Source organism: Lolium perenne, chromosome 7, assembly GCF_019359855.2.
Source record: "Lolium perenne isolate Kyuss_39 chromosome 7, Kyuss_2.0, whole genome shotgun sequence".
Classification (NCBI taxonomy): Eukaryota; Viridiplantae; Streptophyta; class Magnoliopsida; order Poales; family Poaceae; genus Lolium; species Lolium perenne.
This window is the reverse complement of record NC_067250.2, coordinates 12,806,130-12,828,493: the sequence shown is the minus strand read 5'-3', so window position 1 is coordinate 12,828,493 and position 22,364 is coordinate 12,806,130. Positions and strand designations below refer to the sequence as shown.

Genomic DNA, 22,364 nt, shown 5'->3' with positions numbered 1-22,364 from the left:
TTGTCACTTTGGGTTACTCAAACTTCCAAAAAATGCTCTCTTTTTTGAAAAAAATTGAATACGGTAGGAAAAGCTCCTGCAATGATTTTAAATACGTAATAAAAACTAAACATGCACATGGTAAGAATTTAAACATGGCCGACTGAGTTATACATCCACTTTGCTAACCATGTAGGGTAGACACTTTTTTCGGAGCATGGTATCTTCTTCATCACTGCAATCAGAAAGTTATAAAATTTCTTTTTGTAACATTTGATGTTAATTGTTGGTTCCTAAGTGAAGAAAATATAATAAAAATAATATTTTTGATTGTCATGAAATTATATTTTCTCATATTTTATTCTCTTTATTTTGTTAGCATTTTTTGGTAGGTGGGACGATTGGGAACTTTGATATCTATTTTAGTTCATAGCTTCTGATATTGCTTTCTGATTTAGTTTCGTTGGTTCTTGTATCATTCCTATTTTGATGCGGAAATGCACTTTTGATCCTAGGTGTAGATGCTCCCTTTATTCAAAAAACAAATTTTGAAATTTTAGAAAATTTGGTAACAAAATTGTACTCATATATGTCCACATTCTAAATGCTCACTTACAGTTTCATAACAAATTGATATTTTTCGTGGCCTGTGCAAAAAAGAAGACAAACAAATGCCTCTCAAAATGCCTTATTTTAGTATCAAATTTTGTCTTTTTTGCACAAGACACATAACAATTCGTTTTTTCATGAAACGACTTTGTGAACACGTAACATGTAGAGATGTATGCTCAACATTTTCTTTTGAAATATTTTAACATTATTTAATATGTTTAAAATGCATTTTAAATATAGGGAGCATATGTTCCAAGGAGCAAAAACACCATGTCCATTTTGATGTGCACTCAAAATAACTTCAAGGGACCAAAAGCTGCATAAACAATTATATGAAGATAAATTACTCAAATAGTTGACTGCTTTACAACTATGAATGCCAAACATGACGCACCTACCATTTCCCACTATGTGACCACAAAAAAATTCCTCAAATCTCAAGTGACATATGTGCTGCTAAGATACATACAGATTTTGATTAAAATGTACCACGTCGTGTATCCTTGTGTCAACGTATGTGTGTTGCTACAAAAGTCTGCACCTCGGTAAGGTATCTTGACATCAAGCCCCCCCTGCACGTGGCAAGAAGATGACCAGATTATATGCTTGACCATGACACATCATCCTTCTCCCGAGCTCCAATGAACCCAATTCCTCTTCATGCAGTGCATTTTCCTCTCATCTCCGGCTGCTTGTACATATAACACTCTACAAAACTGCACATGTAATTGATCTCTATAAGTATAATATCCACCCAAAAACGTGGAGTACATACATCCTTTTAGTGCAAACTAAATGACCATTAAATGAAAATTGTAAGCACATAGCATTGTTTTGTTCCTTTCAATACATCAATAAGGACCAGGAGAAAAAGATAAGATATATTACGGTGGTACACATAAAAGATTCCTGATTCTAGAACAGTTATTATCCACTGCAGAAAATATTGGCAAATTCTAGTTCTGAAAAAATGAGGATTGCTGCTACATTGTTGCCACATGCATACACTTTGGGAAGATGAAATAATCATACGCATGTTCTCTTAGTCATGACCACCATCTACTACCAGATGGACATCGTATTGCCAATCAAGAAAATTAATTACTCAGGTCGTTCGACAACTCCAAGTAGTGGTTCATGGTAAATCACTAAATCAATAAGGCACATACATATATTATAAATTTACATATTTTTAAATGTTATAATTGGTTCTCAGATCTCATTTCCCAGTATATATTCATGTTCTTATGGCTGAAGTTTTAACCCCAACCAGAATTTTCTCCTTTAAGATCTCTTGAGGGCTTCTTATGTGACCTCATTCTATGATGATACCAACGAGAAGAAATTGACCCTCATTCAGATTTTTGATATAAATTAATTACTAATATTCTGGACACAAAAACTATAGGGTGCCATAAAAACACACCTCGAAGCAATTACAAGTGTGAGCTTTAACTTCAGGCATTATTGCTGATCTACCAGCTTTAAATGGCACAACCTCAGCTTTCTTAATGCTTGAATCGTCATCAATTTCTAGCAGCCCAAAAGGGATTAAAAAGTAAAATTGTAAAATCAACCATGCTTCCCAAATGAAGAACTACGTGCATCAAATAACTTGGATTTCATCACCATTCATCTTTATACTTATGCAAAGGAGGATAGCTCATTCAAGTTTCAGAAAATAACCTCAATTTTGCGAATAAGTTTAAATGCTTATACCTACGATGGAGGCGGTGACACTGTCGGAGAATCTCGTTGCAACAATCCACACAACATGAAAGTTCAGCGAAGAAACTACGGTTGGAAACCTTTAAGGGTTTGTCAATGAAAGAGTACACCTAAAATAAAGGTTTTTAATGATAACACATGTCGTGGATAAGCTATACACCGAGAATGACAACGACAATCAAAAATCACACATAAAAGATGGAAATGACCAATGATGTATCATGATGCCTCCATATTCGGTGCCTGGCATCTTCTCTCGTTTTATATTTATTTCTCGCTCAAGGGCCATGATTTGGTAGAATACGAAACCCATTGTAGGTTATTCTGAATGAAGTCAAGAAACAAGATGTTAGCAAATTAAAATTGTGCGGTTAGTGTCAGGTAAAGAAATGTAACTGAAATTGCAGAGATAAAGTCCAACAAAACATGATCTGACCCATGAATGCACATATATATGAACGGTGGGAATCCATGATCGACCTATGCTTTCACTTGATCGCATGCAAATGGAAGTAGTAGAATAAGTACAGTCCAATCTTTTAAAAACGGCATCTTATACTAAATATGTCTAGGCTGTTCATAGGGAAAATCTATAAATAATACTCTTGATGATAATGGGATGAAAAAAATGAGGCACGGTTCTAGATGACAATACTGAAAATGAATACTGATAGGTGATTACCAGTTTAGAATTCGATCTTTGCAACTGAAATAAAAGTAGTTCTCAGTTGTTCAGCTACAGAAAACTCACCTGAACGTGATATGAATGTATGAAACCATCTAAATAGTTGCAATATTAAATAATTTAAGAATATACATCCCACCTCTCACCTGATGTGCTTGAACGATCTGTGTGGCTAGCACCTCAGTGTCACCGTCGTCCAGATGCAAAGCGATCCTAGTTCCTTTGATTGCTGAAGCCTAGCCAAACACCACCAGGATGAAGGGTAGGGTCCTTGCCATACAACGAGATTTCATCTTGACGGGAGGAAGCTGGAAGCCCAAGAAATTCAGAAAACCATGTAATCTGCAATGTCAAATTTCAGAAGTAACACTGATAGCTTCAGATTTGGAAACCGAGCAACATGGCAATTGATCAACATCACTTGGATGGAGGTGTTCACTACCTTAAAGAAGTAAAATTACTTATTTTGGCTACATGATGATATTGATTACAATACCCTGCGAGATAAATGACCGATGGAGGTGATCCAATCTACATTATGACATGTATTGTTGGGGTATCCAGACCTCTACCGACCTGTCCGATTTCGGCGACCGTGGCTACGTGCCAGATCGAGGTTCCGGAGCTGCTGCGCCCAGGAGGAGGAGGTAAGCATCGACGGCAGCTTGATCCTACATCCCTCCTCATCACTGTCGTACATCATCCTCGTCGGTCGCCACCCCCGTGTAGGGGAAGTTGGAGGTGATCCTGCATCGGTGGCATGGCCAGAGTGCATGTTATTACCAGCATAGAGTTAGCGGAAGATGGAGAGGAAGAGGAGGTTGAGAGAGACGAAGAGCTCCTGGACGGACGGGAAGTTCCCGTCGGGAAGCAGCAGGAGGCGGCGGGGCTATCCACTATTCGGGCGGCCGATGGTGAAGATCATAATGTTCGTTGATGCATTGGGCCAGACGTGTGATGATTTGGTGGATTTTTCTGGTGAGATCCGATTTGGTGCTCGATTAGCGTTTACAAGGAAGTACGTAGCAGCCCAAGAGAGAATAGCTTTCCATGTTATTGTCGTTATTATTTGTGATTTCTTTCCAAATGATTTGTTGCGATTAATATTCGCATAATTGATGGTATTCCGTGATTGATGGATAGCTTTTCATCAGATTATAATCTCTCTTTTTCTGACAATATATCTCCTACTTAATTTGCATTGATTATTTATATCTTGATTAGCGGCAACAAAGGGAAAGAGGGGCAACTTACAGTGGAAAGTTGATCGAACGGATGAATTTTAAGCGGAGACTTTGACTTAGATTGAACGGCCAGGATCTTTTCAATGACGACCACCAAAGTGCGTTGAGTGTCAAACGACCAACTCCTATTTAATAGTAAAGATACTATTTTCTTTTCACTCCTGACTTCCACCCACAAATGTAAGTTCAGTAGTGTGTTTCGTCATAAATCTTCCTCATCCTTTTTTTTTCTTCCTCCGTTACACTTGACTAAATAAGGACTGGAATCATGCATGGCATGCATCCAAAATCGAAAGTACACAATCCAGTATGTGGGCTGCGCGATGTCTTTCTAGTATTGGACGCGACTACGTTCAGGTCAACCTAGTTTTAAGTTACAGCCAGGTCAACCAAAACTTTCCTTTTTTGAATGGTAATGATTTCCTGAAAAAGAAAAAACGTGGACCACCACGTGCTGTCCTGTGTGAACACAGGTTGGCACCAGCCAATCGTCAAAAAAGGGGGACCAACTCGTCCCGAAAACAACCACAGCACCAAAAACGTGAAAGTTTCCCCTCTCTGCCGTACGTTCTTCTTCCTCCCTGCTCCATGAAACCAGATCCAGTTACATCTACCACCCAAATCCAAATCTGAAGAGTAGAATCAACATCCTCCAGGATTAGAACAAACATCCCGTCAGGGATCTCGATCTGGCGACTGTTTCAAGCATTTGAACCAGAAACTTCACAGCAAAACTCACCAGAACACTGTCCAGCAATCTTGATCTGGCTACTCTTTCAGGGATTTCAACAACATCCCGTCAGCCAGCAAGAAAATCAGGTACCAGCTAACCTCTACATGAGAAAGAAATAACATCTACCCCGAGAAATTTTGCTTACCTTTCCTGATCCATGTTGCTTTCATGTACTAAACACTTGCTACATCTAATGGAATTGTTTACATCCTGCTTACATGCACTGAACCATTACATATACTCGCACTGTTTACATCTATGAAAAGGTTCAGGCAGTATAATCCAGTTATGCACATGATTTTGTGCATATGTCAAAAGAAAGTATCAGGGGAAAATGAGTATTAAAAAGACATCTTCACTACATATGCTAAACATCTCAGGAAAATTACTTTTCTGCAATCTTTTCTATGTTTTCTTGACAATGATGAAATAACACACATCTCAGGAAAAGTATCCAGTAGTTTGCTCAAAAAAGATAGTTTCCTATCCTGAGCAGCATGATGAAAAAAATAGCAATGTAATTGACACTGAAGTTTCTGTATTAGTTGGTGTTCATAAGAATTGGTAATATTCAGTAGATACATCAAAAACAGTAGAAGTAACATCATTTTTCTCTTTAAAGCATCATGCCAATCTTAAAACATGACAAACATCCAGTTATATTTCAGTTATGATGTTGCATATGGAGAAAATCTAGAAGCAACAACAGAAATTCAGTTATGCATATGGAGAAAACTCATCAGCTGATTCAGTTCATGCATTAGGTTCAAAAAGTAATTTGGTGAAGATGTATCAAACAGGAACATCATCTAGATAGTAACAGCTGATGGATGTATTTCGATCCAAAAGTAATGGCATTTGCAACAGTTTTCGGATGATACCGGACGATACTACTTAAGATACTAGGTAGTAGCATGCATGCCTTACTACTTACATCACCATGTTCCACATATAATGCACAAAAGCTGCGGGTACAGCAGTAATAACATCTGAGGCGCATTGTTCAGGTCCTACTTGATCCTTGTTTTTGGTGTTAACTATTCTCAGTACCTGCACCTGGATGTTTTCATGATCTTCAGCCATAAAAATTGTCTTTTCAAGATCTTGAACCAATCACTTCAGTACCCTAGGCCAAAAAAAAATGTAGTTAGTTAGTACATGAAGTGAAATTATGTTGAACAACATCCATAAAAACAGCAAATAAATTGCGATGTGAAACAAGAAATTCTTGTTCATTTAGTTATTCAACTGTATAATTTTCTTCTTATAACTCTGTGCAACTGTTGCAGATGACGAGAGGTTTCGATTTCTGGTTCGGAATTGATCTGAATGAGCCAGCTGACCAAGATTTTGTTCCTGGAAGCAATGACAATGAAGCTGGATCATCTCATGCTCCTCCGGTTTGGGAAGGCACTCCTGACCAAGGTTTTGTTCCTGGTAATAATAGCAATGCTGCAGGAACATCTCATGGTGGTCCTAATTGGGAAAATGTTGATGCAACTGGGCCATTTGGACCTTATTCGGCTGGTCAGAGTAGCGATGCACAAGTCGACCCGAAGGACACTTCGGACAGAGGCACTAACGCCGGATCAGGTTTCCAGACAGGTGTGACTTTACCAAGTGAGGACAGTGGTGAGGAAGGTGAAGTTCAGTCAACACCAGAAGGGTTTTCCCCCAAGACACCATTTCTTGGCATGAAATTTGACACCTGGGAAGCTGCTCTGTCACATTACAATAGGTATGCGCATCATGTTGGCTTCTCCGTTAGGATTGAATCATCTAGGAAGTCTACAAGAGATGGAGAGAAAGACAAATGCTTGTTTGTTTGCAACAAAACGGGGAACAATTCATTACCACCTACTCCTGTCAAGATTAGAAACCGAGCTATCACAAAATTGGCAGATTGCAAGGCGAAAATGAGGATTAAAAGATCTGGTGCCAGATGGGAAGTTACTCAGTTTGTCGAGGAGCATACGCATGAATTTGTTGAGAAATTTGCTCTGAAAAAATTCTTGAGGTCACACAACAAAATTCCAAAAGAAGAGAAGAAGTTCATTGATTTGCTAAGTAATGTAAATCTCAGTTCGGGAAGGATTATGCAAATCATGGCGGAATTATATGGGAGCAAGCAGAATGTACCTTACAGTACTAAAACAATTAGCAATTACAGAGCCCAACATAGTGAAGAACGGAAAATCAAAGACATCCCTGAGTTGTTGAAATACTTTGAGAAGCTAAAAGAGGATGATCCTAGGTTTTATTATGACTACAAGCTAGACGATGACAATAGGGTTGAGAACATCTTTTGGGTTGATGGTGCAGCCAGAGATGTGTACAAGCTGTACAATGATTGCATATCGTTTGACACAACCTTCATGACTAATCAGTACAACATGCCTTGCGCACCATTCATTGGGATCAATAGATATGGTCAGTCCATACAGCTTGGTTGTGGTTTCCTGAGGAATGAGAGGGTTGCGAACTTTGAGTGGCTATTAGGACATTCTTAGTAGCAATGGATGGTCTGCACCCTACGAACATTATTATCGACCAGGATGTAGCTATGAGGACTGCAATTGAAATGGTGTTCCCTGACACCATTCACCGGAACTGCAGATGGCATATCATGCAGAAGGTTCAGGAAAAAATTGGTCCTATGGCAGCCAAAAGAGAAGACTTGAGAAGAGATTTCAATGATGTTATTGACTATAGTGTTACTGAAGAAGAATTTGAAACTAGGTGGGCTGAGATGATCCAAAAACATGATGTTGTTGATAATGATCATTTCAATGACATATATGGACTAAGGAAATGTTTTGTTCCTGCTTATTTCATGAAGCGCTTTTTCCCATTCTTGCAAACAACAGCTCGCAGTGAAGGGTTTAATGCTGTTTTGAAGCAGTACATAAGCCCACGTGAAAGCCTACTTAATTTCTTCAAGCAGTATATGAAATTACAAGAGAAGATTGATTGTGCTGAGGATGGGCATGATTTCATGGGAATGGACAAAGTTGTTAGGTTGTGGGGAGATTTTCCAATGGAGGATCAAATTTTGCAGACCTACACTCTACCCATCTACAACATTTTCCAGCTGGAGTTGCGGAAGATAACATCCTACAATGCTAGGGACTGTGGTGGTGGTGTGTTTGAGGTTTTCCCAGTGCAAGGCACTGTATATGGTTATGGCAGAAGAACCTATGTGGTTGACGTTGATCTTGAAAATCTCATGTACAACTGCCAGTGCTGCAAGTTTTACAAGGATGGAATTCTTTGTTGCCACATTATGAAAGTAATGTCTTACATTGGTGAAGTGCGAGAGATACCTGAGCACTACATTCTACCTAGGTGGTCCCTACCCCCTCCTGATATTGTTCCATCCATTGTCGAGCCAGTACAGAGAAAAACAGAGAAAATGTCTAGAAAAGACATGAGGTTACTACGGTATGGGAATCTTTGCAATGATTTTTCAAAACTCGCGGTTGGATTGGCAGTTTCTGAGAAAACAAAAGAAATAGCAGACAAGCACATGATTGCAATGAGCAAAGAACTAGCTGCTTTGAAGAAAGCTAATGCAGATGCACTGAAGAGGAGGAAAAACAAATTAGTTGCAACTGAAGATATTTCAGATTCTTCTCCCTTTGAGGGAAGAATGGATGAAGATGTTTCTCAATCTAGAAACAGAAACAAGAAAGCAAAGGACCCCCTGTTACTGCAGCTAAAGGAAGACCATGCAGTAAAAGGAAGAAAAGTGGACTCCAGCTAAAGAAGCCTAACCCAACTACTTGTAGTGTTTGTGGTGAAATAGATCATGATGCAAGGAATTGTCCAGTAAGATTGGCAAATCCAGAAAAATTCCTTTTTCATCAATTTTTCCAGTGATAGGAAACAGAAAGTGGCTTGGTGGTAATTAAGTTTTAGACATGTAGACATGGATTCAGAGTTTGTTTCTTATGTTAACATGGATACATGGTTTCAGAGTCCATTTGAATATATTATTTATCAATGTTGCAAATTACGTTCTGAGTTTATGTAAGATTTTATCTTCTTTGAATTGAAGTGTTAAGTTGCATGTTAATTTGTGTAAAAAATGAGAACAAAAATTCCAGAGAAACTACAGATGTAATTGCTTGACTCAATTATCCTTTATCAGTAAAATTTCTCTGTTAGAAAAAATGATGAGAAGCAGCTTCATTACCTTAACATCAAGAAGAAATAGCTAGATATATAAGCCCCAAGGTGCTTTGTTCTCCGTGCGTAGCCATTTGTCAGTGTATAGTTTCCTGATGTTTGGCAAGTCCTTCTGTGTGAATGATGAAACCATCCTTCCATGTTTTTCCTCAAGGTTCTTCAACATAAAGAAACCGCAATCGTACCTAGGAGATCATATGGATCAGCAACATAGTTAACATATATTGAGATATCCAAAAAACCTGATGTAGCAGTGTACTTTTTTGTCTTTGTCAAGTGCCAAAAAACAAAGAAAATCTTACGTGTTTGTTTGACGAGGACTGTCAATAACTTTTATTGGCCAATTCGCGATTTGCACTTTTGATTTTGCATACTCTCTTTTCCACATAACCTTGATTCCCGCTATGAGCATGTGACATGCTTCCATCATAAGAGCTTCCCCCTTTTTCCTTGATGATAACGAGTCAATTATCTCAAATCTTTCTGCACTTACATTAAGAACAACCAACCAATAGTGTCCAGAACCATTTGTAGGTGTTCGTGCCCACTTCTCGAGTGTCGGGAAACAAACCTGTTAGATGAAGGATGTTATTGTCTGTATGTTTGTTTAAAAAAATCAGTTTATTGTGGAGGCACATCTGGTGTATAAAAAATTCAGTTAACAAAATCAGTTTAGAAAGTTAGCAAACTTACAATATCTTTGTGATCAAGTCTGTTCGATGGGCTGTTCTCGAAACACCTTGTAACATCTTTTAAATCATATCGGGAATCAATGAGATATTTCTGTAGAAGAGATGCAGGAATTACATGCTGCTTGATTAATGTGGACAAAAAAAAGTGCATGAACAAATGTAAAAGTACAAAAAGAACCGATGATTGTTTACTTACAGCAACACGTAGTGGCATTATGTATTTCTTAGGATTTTTGTTCTCCAATGTCATTATGTGAATTCCAATCTCAGCTACTGTATTTATCAACATCTTCCCTGGTGCAACTGAATCTGCCAACTGCCCGAGGTTGCAATAGTAATTTGTTGTATCAATGACTATTTCTTTATTCGACGTTGAACTAGTCTTCCATCCATGCTCACACACCATGTTGTACAAAGTTTCCACTGACTTGGAAACACTGTAGTTTTTCTTGGATTCTAGGTTGACGAATGGAGATTTTGCTAAGTGTCCTATCTTGACATTTCTCTTTTGATATTCATGAACCACAGGTGTAGTGCTCCTTGATGCATCTGTTTTTTTCTTGGTGGTTGGTGCTGCAACAATAGCTTCTGCTTCTTGTATCTCCACTTCTTTGTTAGCTTCGTTGACGACTAATTCATCTTGATCAGTGGTTTCTGGTGGTGTGCTCAGATCAAAAGGTGGTGGGTCCGGAGCCATCCTTATTGCGTGCATTCTCCTTTCAGATTCTGTGCTGTCGAAGTTTAGTTTCCTACCCATTGGGTCGAAATTTGCTGAACTTGGGATGCTACTGGTTGTAGTTTTGATTCCAGATGAACTTGGACTTACATCTTTCTTGTTTTCAGTTTTTGCTGTTGCCATAGTGCTCAGTGTTGAAAGTCTTGTTTGTCTCCGAGAATTGCTGTCACTTGGACTTGATACTTGGCGATGAGTTGTCTTTCTTGGCGTCAATGTTTTTCCTTTTGCTGCTGTTTTTACTTGGGCTTCACCTATATCCTGCTTTCTCTGTGGGCTTGAAGCCATTTCTTCGCGAGAAGCAGATCTTGTTCTATATCTTGATGGAGATGGAACTACAGAAACTGATTCCTCCTTCATTTTCTTGCTTGGTCCATCTGCGAACGAGACCTTTTTCCGTTTGTTTGCTTCTACTTTTGGCACCATGTCTAACAATAATTTTTCCATCTCATCTTTTTTGCTTCCATCAATTAGTGATTCCAATCCAGAAGTTACTTCTGGAGCTGGCTTGTTTGTCAGTTGCTGCAACATCTGGCTCCTTAGTTGAGATGTATTTTCTTGAATCCCACTGTCAGATATCTCTGGAACTTGCAGGATTGGTATGCTTAACTTGTGAATGTGTGAGAACCCCACATAGTGCATGAAGTCTATCCTTTTTTTCTCTTCACTGCTTACTGAGCTATCTTCATCATCAAAAATCACACCGGATAGTTGATTGTAAGTTACATTTTTGTGCTCCAAGATTCCAGTATCCACAGCTTGATTTGATGCCAGCTTCTCTGAATTGGTGGCACTGTCGTTATTCTTCACGGTTGGTGTCTCGGTCTTACTAACATCTTCTTGATTATCCCCCTTTTTCTGCTTATGTTCTGCCACAAGTGCATCCAGAGAATATACATTTCCTTTATCTTCATTGCTGCATCCTACATGGTTGACATGATCCACTTTGCTCTTGTACACACTGTTTGGTATTTCAACTTCCAGCAGAATGCTTGCATCATCTTGAGCAGTAACTGTGGGTGGAATGCCTTGGTCTTCGTTGATTTCTTGTTCAACATCTTTCACTGAAATGGCATCAGGATGTTCTTTCTCCTCAATAACTGCATCATCTTCAGCAGGACTCATAGTTGGAATGGCATCATCTTTCAGCACGATTACTGGTTGTGGACTGGCTAGTTTGGTAATGCCATCAGCATGATCCATATGTTGTTTCAACTCTTCTTCAAATCCTTCTATGTGTCCATCTGGTACTGACTTGCTGGCACAACCCTCGTCTGTACCCATAGAAACAGAATTGTTGTTCTGATTGATATCTGAATGAGTCCTGAAGGTCTTGTCATCATGTGTTGTTGATGGTTGGTTCTTGGGAAAACCCCTTGTGGTTGTCTGCTTGAACTGTGTGTTGGCTTTTGAATCTTTATTTTTTGTCAGTGTTTCTTGCGAGCTGATTTGGTGACCTGTGAATTCTGGATTGTTTTTACTCTCTACAGTGTGAACTAAATTTCGAACTAGCATCTGCAAGCTTGCTTCAAAACCATGACAAGCGTACTCAATTGCTTCTTTGAATTTATAGGTTTCCTGCAAAATGACAGTAAGTTTGTAAGTAGTTTTGTCAGCAAAGAAATTTTGTACAGAAGTAATAAATTTGCAGGTAATGCTACATCCTATAAGAATTTTGAACCAATGTTTGCAAAAATAAATTTGTTAAAATTAGTTCAGATGTTTTTTATCATGAAAAGTTGGTTCAAATTGGTGTCACTCTTGTATAATAGGGAAAAAATGTATGTCTTATTCTACTAGTGGTGTTTGAAAACATGGAACATTGGAAAAAGCAGAAAAAAGCTATGGTAAAAAATAATTACAGAAATTAATCCTATGATGGTAACATTCGATTATCAATGAGTAAATGTTATTTTTCAGATGGAAGTTGTATTCCACTATAATCAGGGTGACATCCTTCTGGGTGAGATGTAAAAAGAGTAAGAAATTTTTTGTTTCATGCTTACTTGCGCTGTGCATGTAGATGGCACATTATGTCTGATGAACCTATCAATAACATCCGGGTCTGCAAAAAGTATGGTCTACCCCCCTGTATACGCTTCTGGTTTGACATCTTCAAACTCTTCTTCATTCATGTCACCATACTTCCATTCATCATCGACACGTTCTTCAAAATGTGTGTTGTCGCTTTGCTCTTGATGGTTTGTGTTGTCTTCATCATGTCCGAGTGTACGTGACTGCTCCATAGATTCATCCATATCAGTGGACCTATTGCTTAGGTTGTTGAGTTTATCCTGCCCATGAGCTGCTGAATTTTCGACAGATACATCTCTTTCAGTTGATTCAGATGCACTTATGTACGCATATTCAGGTTTCAACTACAGATTCATAGACAGAGAGGAACATATATCAGAGAACAAAATCATATGGTTTGGTTGAAAAGGCAAAAAAAACTACAGTTAAACTACATATGCTATTTCTGTAAGTTTTTACCGGTGCATTGCCGAACGAACCATCAGGTCGTGTGTCCTGCATAATAGCTTTCCTGACCATTGCATTTGTCCAAACTGAAACACGTGTCCCTTCATCACTGATATCCATATCATTTAGTTGCAATGAATCTAGGTATTTAACCTGTAAGAGATGCAAAAGGGAAATCTGTAAGGACAAGAGGACATTGTTTCACATGAAAAAAAAATATGATCAATGAAAATCAAATTAGGAGTAGAAAAAAAAGTTACCATGATGTACAGCATGCATGACTTTAGGATGGCCTTTTCTGAACTTGACTGAGTTGCTTTCTGGATCATAGTTATCACAAACTTGCACACATTGAGATTTTTTGCTTGTTTGATGTGAATAAACGAAGAGTATATCCTCGGACTAATGCGTACACCTGTAGTAGGAGCTAGCACGGAGCACATCCCATAAATTATGAACAATCTGAGGTACCGGCTGTCAGCTTTCTTCATTGTGAGAAGTTTCTTTTCCAAAGCTTTGATAGTTGGTTGCTGCTTTCCTACAACTCCAATTTCTTCCCGCATGAATTTTATTGCATCTGAATTCAGATCGTACGACACTTGTAACTTGCCACGCGGGACACCTATAACCTTTTGTACGGAATCTTTAGTGATAGGGATTGAACCTCTCCCAGGGAAGACCAAACTGCATGATGCTGAATCAAAGCTCTCCATCAGAAACTTGCACAGATCAGGTTGCAGTTTCGAACATTTTATATCCAATAATCCACCATAATCTGCATTCCTAATCATTGTCATCTGATCATCTGTAATGCTAGGATATAACCTCACTAGCTTCATTGGGGATGCACGCTGTAGTAATTTCTTCCTCTTCACCTAGACCAATTGCAAAAAAAAACCTATAAGTAAAACTGGGAAAGAAGATTATATACTGTATATGTTTCAATTGGTAAATTTAATGATATATTTATTTTCATGATTTTGTTTCAAGAGACAACTTGTTCCTGAATTTGCAGAAAATGCCAACTACCGCGGTAAAAGCCCACTGTCTTCAGTATGAATGTTGTAGATTCATGCACATTTTGATGCGGATGCAAAAAGCAAAACAAGAATATATTATAACTTACTGATAAACATACACGAGAGGGAAAAAACATCTAGCAAAAAAAATGAAGATGTACTACGAAGTTGTAGATTCTTTAACTCACCTTCACAGGTTCTACTTCTTCCTCAACAACATTTGCTTCATTTTGTTTTTCAGTTTCTTGAACAACATTTCCTTCATCGCGGACAGGTTCAACAGATACATCTACTTCACGTGGTAGCTCACAATGAATTGCTGAAACCTTGTGCTTCAATGTAAGCTTCTTGCGCATAAGGCTTAGCTTACTGTGTTTTCTGCCGGACTTGTTTTTCCTATGACTACTTGACTTTGTCATTGATGCCTGTTGAAAAATAAGCAAGGTGGGAGTTATTATGGAAAGACAAATAAACAAAAATGTCCACACAGGTGTAGATGTCATTTAGCAAAAAAATGTTACTGAGACAATGGTGCACTGATGTCACATATATGGCAGAAAAGGTTTGAAAAACATGTTTCTGATTCAGATGTGATGTTACTGGGACACAACATTTGCTACAAAGCGTTGCAAAAACAACACATTATTGTATCGGACAAAAAAACTAACTAACCAGATAAAATTGCTACTACATGTTATAATATCAAAAATTCTATCAGATGCTGCACACCAACCACATGATGATCACAAAAAAACCAAGTGACCAGGTAGCAAAAACATCCTAAAAACTTCAATGCACAAGGATGTTATATATCACATTTTTGTACCAGGTGTTGCACACACACAAACAAACTTGCACTAGGATGTTGTAGTACCATAAAAATCCTGTACATCATTGCTCATACCTCAGCCACAGACACAGTAAAACATCCTCAAAAAATTTCCTGCACTAGGATATCATAGCACGCCAATTGCTACCATATGTTGCACAGAAACCACTAGAGGACATCAAAAAAAAATCCTAAGTGACCACACAGTAACATCCTCAAAAATTCCCTGGACTACGATGTCATATCACTAAAATTGCTACCATATGCTGCACACAAACCTCATTAAAAGGCCATCACATAAAAATCCTAAAAATCTACCACATAGTAACATCCTCAAAAAATAAATATATCCTCAAAAACCAACCTAGGACGAAATCACAAAAAAAATCATAGGTGACCACACAGTAACATCCTCAAATAATTATATGCGCAAAAATGATGTCATAGCACTAAAATTACTGCCATACGATGCACAAAATCCTTAGGAAAAGTCTACAAAAAATAACATCCTCAACAAATCCCCTGCACATCATTGCTCATACCTCAGTGACCACCTAGTCTAGTGCATTGGGATGTCATAGCACGAAAATTGATATCATATGATGCACAAAAAACACATGAAAAACATCACACAATCCTAACTGCCCACACAGTAACATCCTAAAAAATCAAATGCACTAGGATGTTGCCCAGAAAATCAGAAGTACCTTACTGTGACGGAGACAGAGGAAATCGTGTCGAGCGTGTTGTCGGAGACCAGACCACTGGCGGAAGCACGAAGAGTAGATCCCACGGAGAAGGATGTCACCTGACAAAACCAGAAGTGAAAAACCGTCCACGGCGACTCCGGCGAGTAACAAAAACAACGGAGATGCACTGATGCGGGATGAGAAACATTGAGTGAAGCGCAAAACCAACCTAGGACGAAATCAGACTACGGCGAGTAGTAAACCGTCCACGGCGACTCCGGCGACCACTCCTATCAGCCAGAAACAAGAACCACGGCGAAGGATGGCACCCCCCCCTGAGAACCCGAGGAGAGAAATTAGAAGCAAGGAGAAGGTGCGCGACGGTGCAGAAGAGCAATCGAAGTGGGCGAACCGAACCTGATGCGAAAAATCGTCTCCGGCGAGTAAGATCCGTCGCCGGCGACCGCAATCGACGGATTTGGCGATGAGGCGGAGCACCAGGGCGACCGCATCCGAGGACGAAGGGAGACGAAATGAAGCCGCTCGCCGACAACCCCAATTAATTTCGAAAAAAAAATTTTAATGCTACGCGCACGCGACGACAGAGACTGCACGTGGGTCCCCACCAGGTCCGCGATGCAGGAAGCTCTGGACCATCGGATGCGAATCGCGCGGCCAGGAGCGCGAACTGACGTTAAGACACAGTCAGATCAGCTTATAGATAGATTTCTCGTTCTAGTATTTCAAGTGTAATACGGAGTGGATACTTTCATATGGCAACAATCTCGAAGTAAATAAAGGGTTAAAGATTACAAAACCACTGTTTGGATAACACCAGTCGCAAACTGAAGTTCTAAATCAAGTAGTGAAGTGAGTCTGAAATTAGTTTAGTGGGTAACTGAAAAATAGACACTCCTTTGGAGCGGAGAACAAATTGCTTCACCCGTACACGGTACACCACACCACTTCCTTGCCATCTCGTTAGACGTTAGGTACCATCTTACCACAGCGAAACAGCAGCAGAGCAACCACCGCCGCGCCATGGCATCCGCCTCCTGGACCCCGTCTTCCTGGACGTCAGATGACCACTTCCGAGCTCCCCGCGCTAGAGCCGACGAGGACTACGACGTCTCGCCCTGGCGGGTCGCCTCGCGGGTGCGCAGCGAAGAAACCCTGAGAGCCATCTGCAGGAAGTACTCCATCCCCGACGGCTTCACCCCGGTCCTGGCCGGCGACCGGTCACCACGCGCGCCACCGCCACCAGGGTCCGTCTGCGTGTTCGTCGACTCGCTGGAGGCCGGGATGCGCCTGCCCATGCACCCCTTCTTCGGCGCGGTGCTCGACCACTTCGGGATCGCCCCGGGCCAACTCGCGCCCAACGGCTGGCGCGCCCTGGCGGGGTTCGTCGTGCTCTCCCACTTCGCCGCCGTGCCGCCGTCTCTGCCCGTGTTCCGGCACTTCTTCGCGCTGTGCGCGTTCCAGCAAAAGCTCTACTCCTTCCGCGGCAAGGACGCGGCCGGCGCGGGCTTGCTCTTCAGCCCGATGAAGGCCACGAACGCGGGATGGAAGAAGGAGTTCTTCTTCCTGTCGTCGTCGGCGCCGTGGCCGTGCCCAGTGCAATGGGGGAAGGCTTTCAGGTCCGCCAACTCCGATCCTGCACTCACCGGCCAGGAGAAGGCCGTGGCGTCGAGCCTGCTGCGCGCGCGGGGCGGGTCCCCGATCGATCTTACCACGTATCTCCACGGCAGCAGCATGGCCGAAGCCAAGATCATCAGGGCACCATCGCCGCCGACTGATCGAGGTGCACTTCTGAACACCCCAGAGCGCTTCACGGCTGGGTCTGGGCAGGTGACGGTGAAGAGCGATCCGGACTCCGATGTGTCGCCTCGTGTGCCGTCGTCGTTTGGGAAGAATAAGCGTAAGCTGCCGGAGCACCGTACGAACGGCGAGAGCTCGGTGTATCTCTCCTGCCCGCCGGGCTTCTCCCCCCATCTCCGGAAGGCACGGACCTCCACAAGCAAACATGGGAAGTCAGCGAAGCAGGAGCGCCAGGACGACGGGGAGACGGCGGACGGCTGGAAGGCGGCGAGGGAGCGTTTGCAGGGCATCGTCACGCCGGCGCGGCAGCGCGAGCACGCGGCGTCCAGGCCGGCCGACGTCGTCGCCTCGACCTACGTGTCGCTGCTCCAGGTGAATTCAGCTACCTATCTACGATCCGTTCAATCATGCGAGTCCAGATTCGAACGTGATTGATAATCTGAATTGACACGGCGGTTGTCTCGATACATGAATGCGTCGCACAGACGGCGGACGAGGTGGTGTTCTCTCTGGGCTACGCTCTGGAGCTCGAGGACAGGCTGAGGGAGGCGGACGCGCTGCGGGCGGAGCTACGCAAGGTGAAAGCCGAGCTCGCGGAGACGAAGGCGACAGCCGCGCGCGGTGCGGGAGTCCGAAGGATCAAGTCTCCAGGGCGCCATAGGTAAAGAGGCTTAAAGCTCGTTTCGACGCCATGCCCTCTCCCGGTGTCTCCAACGGTGCATTGCTTTCTTTTCTTCAGACATTTAGGGGTGTCTGCAGCATTTCATTAGACATTTTCGAAGTGAAATGTTACATCATACGAACTATATACGTACGGTCGTATGGAGAGTCTGTATCTAGGAGTATTATTCACATCATGCACATTAAAATACTTTGTGGGCTTGTGTTCGAACTCGAGACCTTCACCTTAATTACTCGCACAAGGCACAGCCATCAGCAAGTCTTTTTCATTTGTATTTGTATTTGTACGAGTTTGGATTATATATATGTCCTTTTCGCTCATATATATGTGGTGTTTATTAGTTAGCGCTGGTCATGTGTATTTGCACTTCTTTTGGGTGGATTTTCTTTTAATGTGCCTAGTATGTTTTAAAACAAAATTTCAGGTCTTATAGACAATTAGACATTCATCTTATACGATTGTCAAAATCGTGATACTATAGGCTATAGCCATCACAAATGTTATGTTAAATTGACTATCGCCTGGATGCATCAAAAACATCATAAATTTGGAGACTTGTGACTATTGAACCATTTGCAAAAAATACCATATCGATGGTGGCTTCCGTTTGATTATTTGCAATTTATTTTACTTTTGGTGTTCTTTATATTGTGGTTGATGATTGTTAATAGATTATTTAGATGATGTTTCTTTGTTGTGAAAAGACACAATACATTATCCAAAACCAGCCCTTACAAGAACATCCTTACAAGCAAAAGAAATAAAATGTAAGCCCTTGAAGATTTCAACACCATCCTCCTTCTACATCCCTCGACGACGCACTGTGAGCAAAGCTTGATGCCGCCTCTAGGCCTCCGACATAACAAATCTCGTGTCGGAGAAAGCTTGAAAAAAAACCCTAGGTGCTTGTAGAAGCAACGACCAGGAAGTCAGCGGCGTACACCAGAAGATGTCTGCCACCACGATCTCGAAAGATCGGTGCCACAAAGAAGCTAGTACTGAGAAGGGCCAGGACCTCTAATTGTATTAAGGCTCTATACATGGAGTTCGCGTATAATTTACCATTCTCAAATAGATTTCACGAAATTCATCCGTCCCTTCCATCAGAAGAACCAAAGCCAAATGTTGTATCAAAACATCTCATGACGCAAGCCTACGACCAACTAAATCTCTTCCGAATGTCACATTTGATTAGGAAGACTCCAATACCTTAATGACGCTTTTGAGACAAACAATGTTTAGCACCAAAAACCTATGGCCAAAACACCTGTCCTCTTACAGACACCGCATAAATTACTAGGGGATTCAGCCCTAGTGGCACATGGTGCAGGAGCATGTCAAGAGGAAGCGCCATGCTCGAACTCTATTCCAGTTTTGGCGAATGGAGGAGGAAAATATAGCATTCTAAAGAAGAGTGCAATAATTAGGAGAATATGTTCTTGAACGACAAGCTAAAAGCATTAATATGGTTTGGATATTCATCTACTTTATCATCGTACCCTAATGTACTTCTACCAAAAGGATCACAAAGAAGAGTACACCGATTTTCTGATTGGTTTGTCTATGCACCGGACTGACCATATTGTGATGTTACATTGATATATGCTTCGTTGATGTAACAAATAATACTAACTGTGGGAAAATATATAGCGGCGAATCCACATAGAGAAAGATGGGACAAGAGTGCAATAAGGAGGAACTGGCAATTTCTCGGTTTTTTGAACAAATTTGATCCACGAAACAATTGATCCAGGTCCACAATTGATAGGAATCCTGCGGAAGGCGTGGGACAAGCAAGCAAAAGGAGATTTGTTGAAGATAACATGCTCTCGCCATCCTAAAAAGAATAATGCCACGGATTTGTCTAAATTTAGAGGTGTCATGTGGAGCGAGTACGTACTATATATGGTTACAACGTTGCATTACACATCAATATACACGGTATGACAACTCTTTTTTTTTGAGATGCACGGTATGACAACTTGACAATGCACGATATATAATCCATACATGAACACTTGTAATTACATCAACCAAAAAAAAAGACGACCGGGCGGACGATCGGACTGCCAATGCAACTGCATCAGCGCAGCATATACAACTACCTTTACCAAGGGTCCAAGGCAAAGCCGACCGACCGCTCTTCTTAGTATGGTCAATGTCCTGCATCTGATAAGGAACTCACCACAACACATGCACATCGTAGATTATCCGCTTATAAACGTATTGCAAATTTGCAATTAATCCAGAACCACGTGGACGGTGCATTGGTGCAGGCCGAGATCCCGGAGCGACGTCGACGAGCTGACGCGTACTTCGTGGGACGCCCCGCCGGCGAGTCTCACGAGCCGGAACGCCGTCCCCCGAGCGGAGGCGCCGCCTGCGAGCAGCACCGAGCGGCAGTACTGATACATCTCCGTGGTCGGACGTCCGGCGCCGAAGCTCTCGCAGAGGACCCGGCCGTCCGGGAACCGCATCCGCAGGACGCACGGCTCCTGATCAGCGGCGCCGCCGGGATGGGCGGCGTGGTTGTCCTTGCCGGACATGGTAAGGGAGGCGGAGAAGGCGGCGACGAGCTGCTCCATCACCATGCTTGTCGCGCTCCGTGTAAGGATCGATCGACCAGCGACTTCGCCTTGCGCGATCTTAGGTTTACTGATTAGGTAGTCACAGATCAAAGTGGTGGACGGGTAGTCGGGTACGTGATCGGTCTCCTATTTGTAGAGTAGGACATGCACGCCCTGTGGCGATCGATCGTATGATCCGATCGAGTCCGAGTTCCACCCGGTGTCGGTGTCGAGTTCCAGATGGAGTCGGCGGCGGGCTGGGCACACGTGATTAACACGGGCTTTGTCTTGTGGATTCAGTTCAAATGTAATTCAGTTTTGTTCCGGAGATAGCCTATAGCTACCAGACGCTCAGGTCGGAGGGATCTCCTATACACTAATCTTAGCGGTGCCGAATGTAGTAATGATAAGAATTACCTTACTATCTTAGTTAAAGAATATGGAGCCTTTTAAGAAGAACACCGTCATTTCTTTGGCACTAATCCTTCACCATAACATAAAAACACTTGTAAACCAAATTATTCAGTGCTTCGAGAATCAGAAAAGGACAACAACATCAAATGTTCAAATCATTTTCAGTCGAAAGTAAGGTAGCTCTGATCTTGCATTTGTGAGCCATTAGGTTCTTTTAGTGCGGTCATTTTGTTTATCACTTTTTAGATGGTTGATACACGTATCGACTTTAAGCGATCCGTGAATTGTAATAAGGTTGTAATAAGGTAACTTGGAGAATTTTTGAAATAAATTAATAAAGGCCGTATGCATCGCTTTGATGCAGATGCTGGGGCTTCACTTCCCCATTTAAAAAAAGTATGTTCTTTTAGATGACACACTCTTTTAAGGACACGAAGAATCACGTCAGCATAGTTGGAATACAAGACTAAACCCAACCCTAAATACCAACAAAGAGCTCATCCCCATAGATACATGAAGCATGTCTCTACCGAGGAGCGACAATAAAATCCGAGCACCCTAACCGCACTCTCAGCCAATCAATTTCAAAAAATAGCACGCAGAACAAAGCCAAAGATGGAGATGCAAGCACGGACCACCTATGGCCACAACAACCGTCCACAGGCAGACACCGCATAAACCTCTAGGTTATTCGGCACTACCAGCACATTGAGGTAGCTGCAGGAGCATGTGCAAGAGGAGGCACTGTGCTCGAACACTATCTCAGCTCTGCCGAATGGAGGAGGAGCCTAGGGGATTATAAAAGAATAGTACTCCTTCCATCTCATGAAACATGTCAGAGGTTTGTTAAACTTCGGATGTATCTATATAATATTTGGTGTCTAGATACATTTAGATTATATCAAGATACAAGTTTTATGAGGTGGAGGGAGTACAATTAATAATTATGAGAATCTGCTCCTGAACGATAAGCTAATTAACATCTCATTAATTTGGTTCACATTTTCATCTATTTTATCACCGTGCCCTACTGCTAGCAAAATTTGATCCATGAGACAATTTATGCAAGTCCACAATTGATAAGAATCCTGCAAAAAAGAACGTGGGAACAGCAAGCAAAAGGAGATATGTTGAAGATAACATACTGTGAGTATTGCGCGGCATTACACACCAATATACACGGTAAGATAACTTTTTTTTTTGAGATCACGGTAAGATAACTGGACATGCATAAGCACCATCATATAGCAATGCACCATACATGAACACGT

General features: G+C 41.5%; 2 protein-coding genes across 2 annotated transcripts; both read left to right on the top strand.

The window, feature by feature from the left end:
- The first annotated feature begins 7,496 nt into the window (after positions 1 to 7,496).
- On the top strand, positions 7,497 to 8,744 carry LOC127316244 (protein FAR1-RELATED SEQUENCE 5-like). Its single transcript, XM_051346651.2, has one exon. It carries the CDS (start codon positions 7,497 to 7,499, stop codon positions 8,742 to 8,744), a length of 1,248 nt encoding a protein of 415 aa, XP_051202611.2.
- A 7,723-nt stretch (positions 8,745 to 16,467) lies between these two features.
- LOC127313762 (uncharacterized) lies at positions 16,468 to 18,305 on the top strand. The gene is made up of 2 exons (XM_051344231.2): positions 16,468 to 17,802; positions 17,916 to 18,305. The coding sequence occupies exons 1-2, from the start codon at positions 16,654 to 16,656 to the stop codon at positions 18,093 to 18,095; spliced, it is 1,329 nt and encodes a 442-aa protein (XP_051200191.1). The 5' UTR covers positions 16,468 to 16,653; the 3' UTR covers positions 18,096 to 18,305.
- Positions 18,306 to 22,364: the final 4,059 nt, after the last annotated feature.

Bases quoted from the DNA above. Each gene is read 5' to 3' on its own strand.
- LOC127313762 (XM_051344231.2), top strand. From the start codon at position 16,654: ATGGCATCCGCCTCCTGGACCCCGTCTTCCTGGACGTCAGATGACCAC. The intron at 17,803-17,915 runs GTGAATTCAGCT...TGCGTCGCACAG, and splicing joins CCTACGTGTCGCTGCTCCAG to ACGGCGGACGAGGTGGTGTT.
- LOC127316244 (XM_051346651.2), top strand. From the start codon at position 7,497: ATGGATGGTCTGCACCCTACGAACATTATTATCGACCAGGATGTAGCT.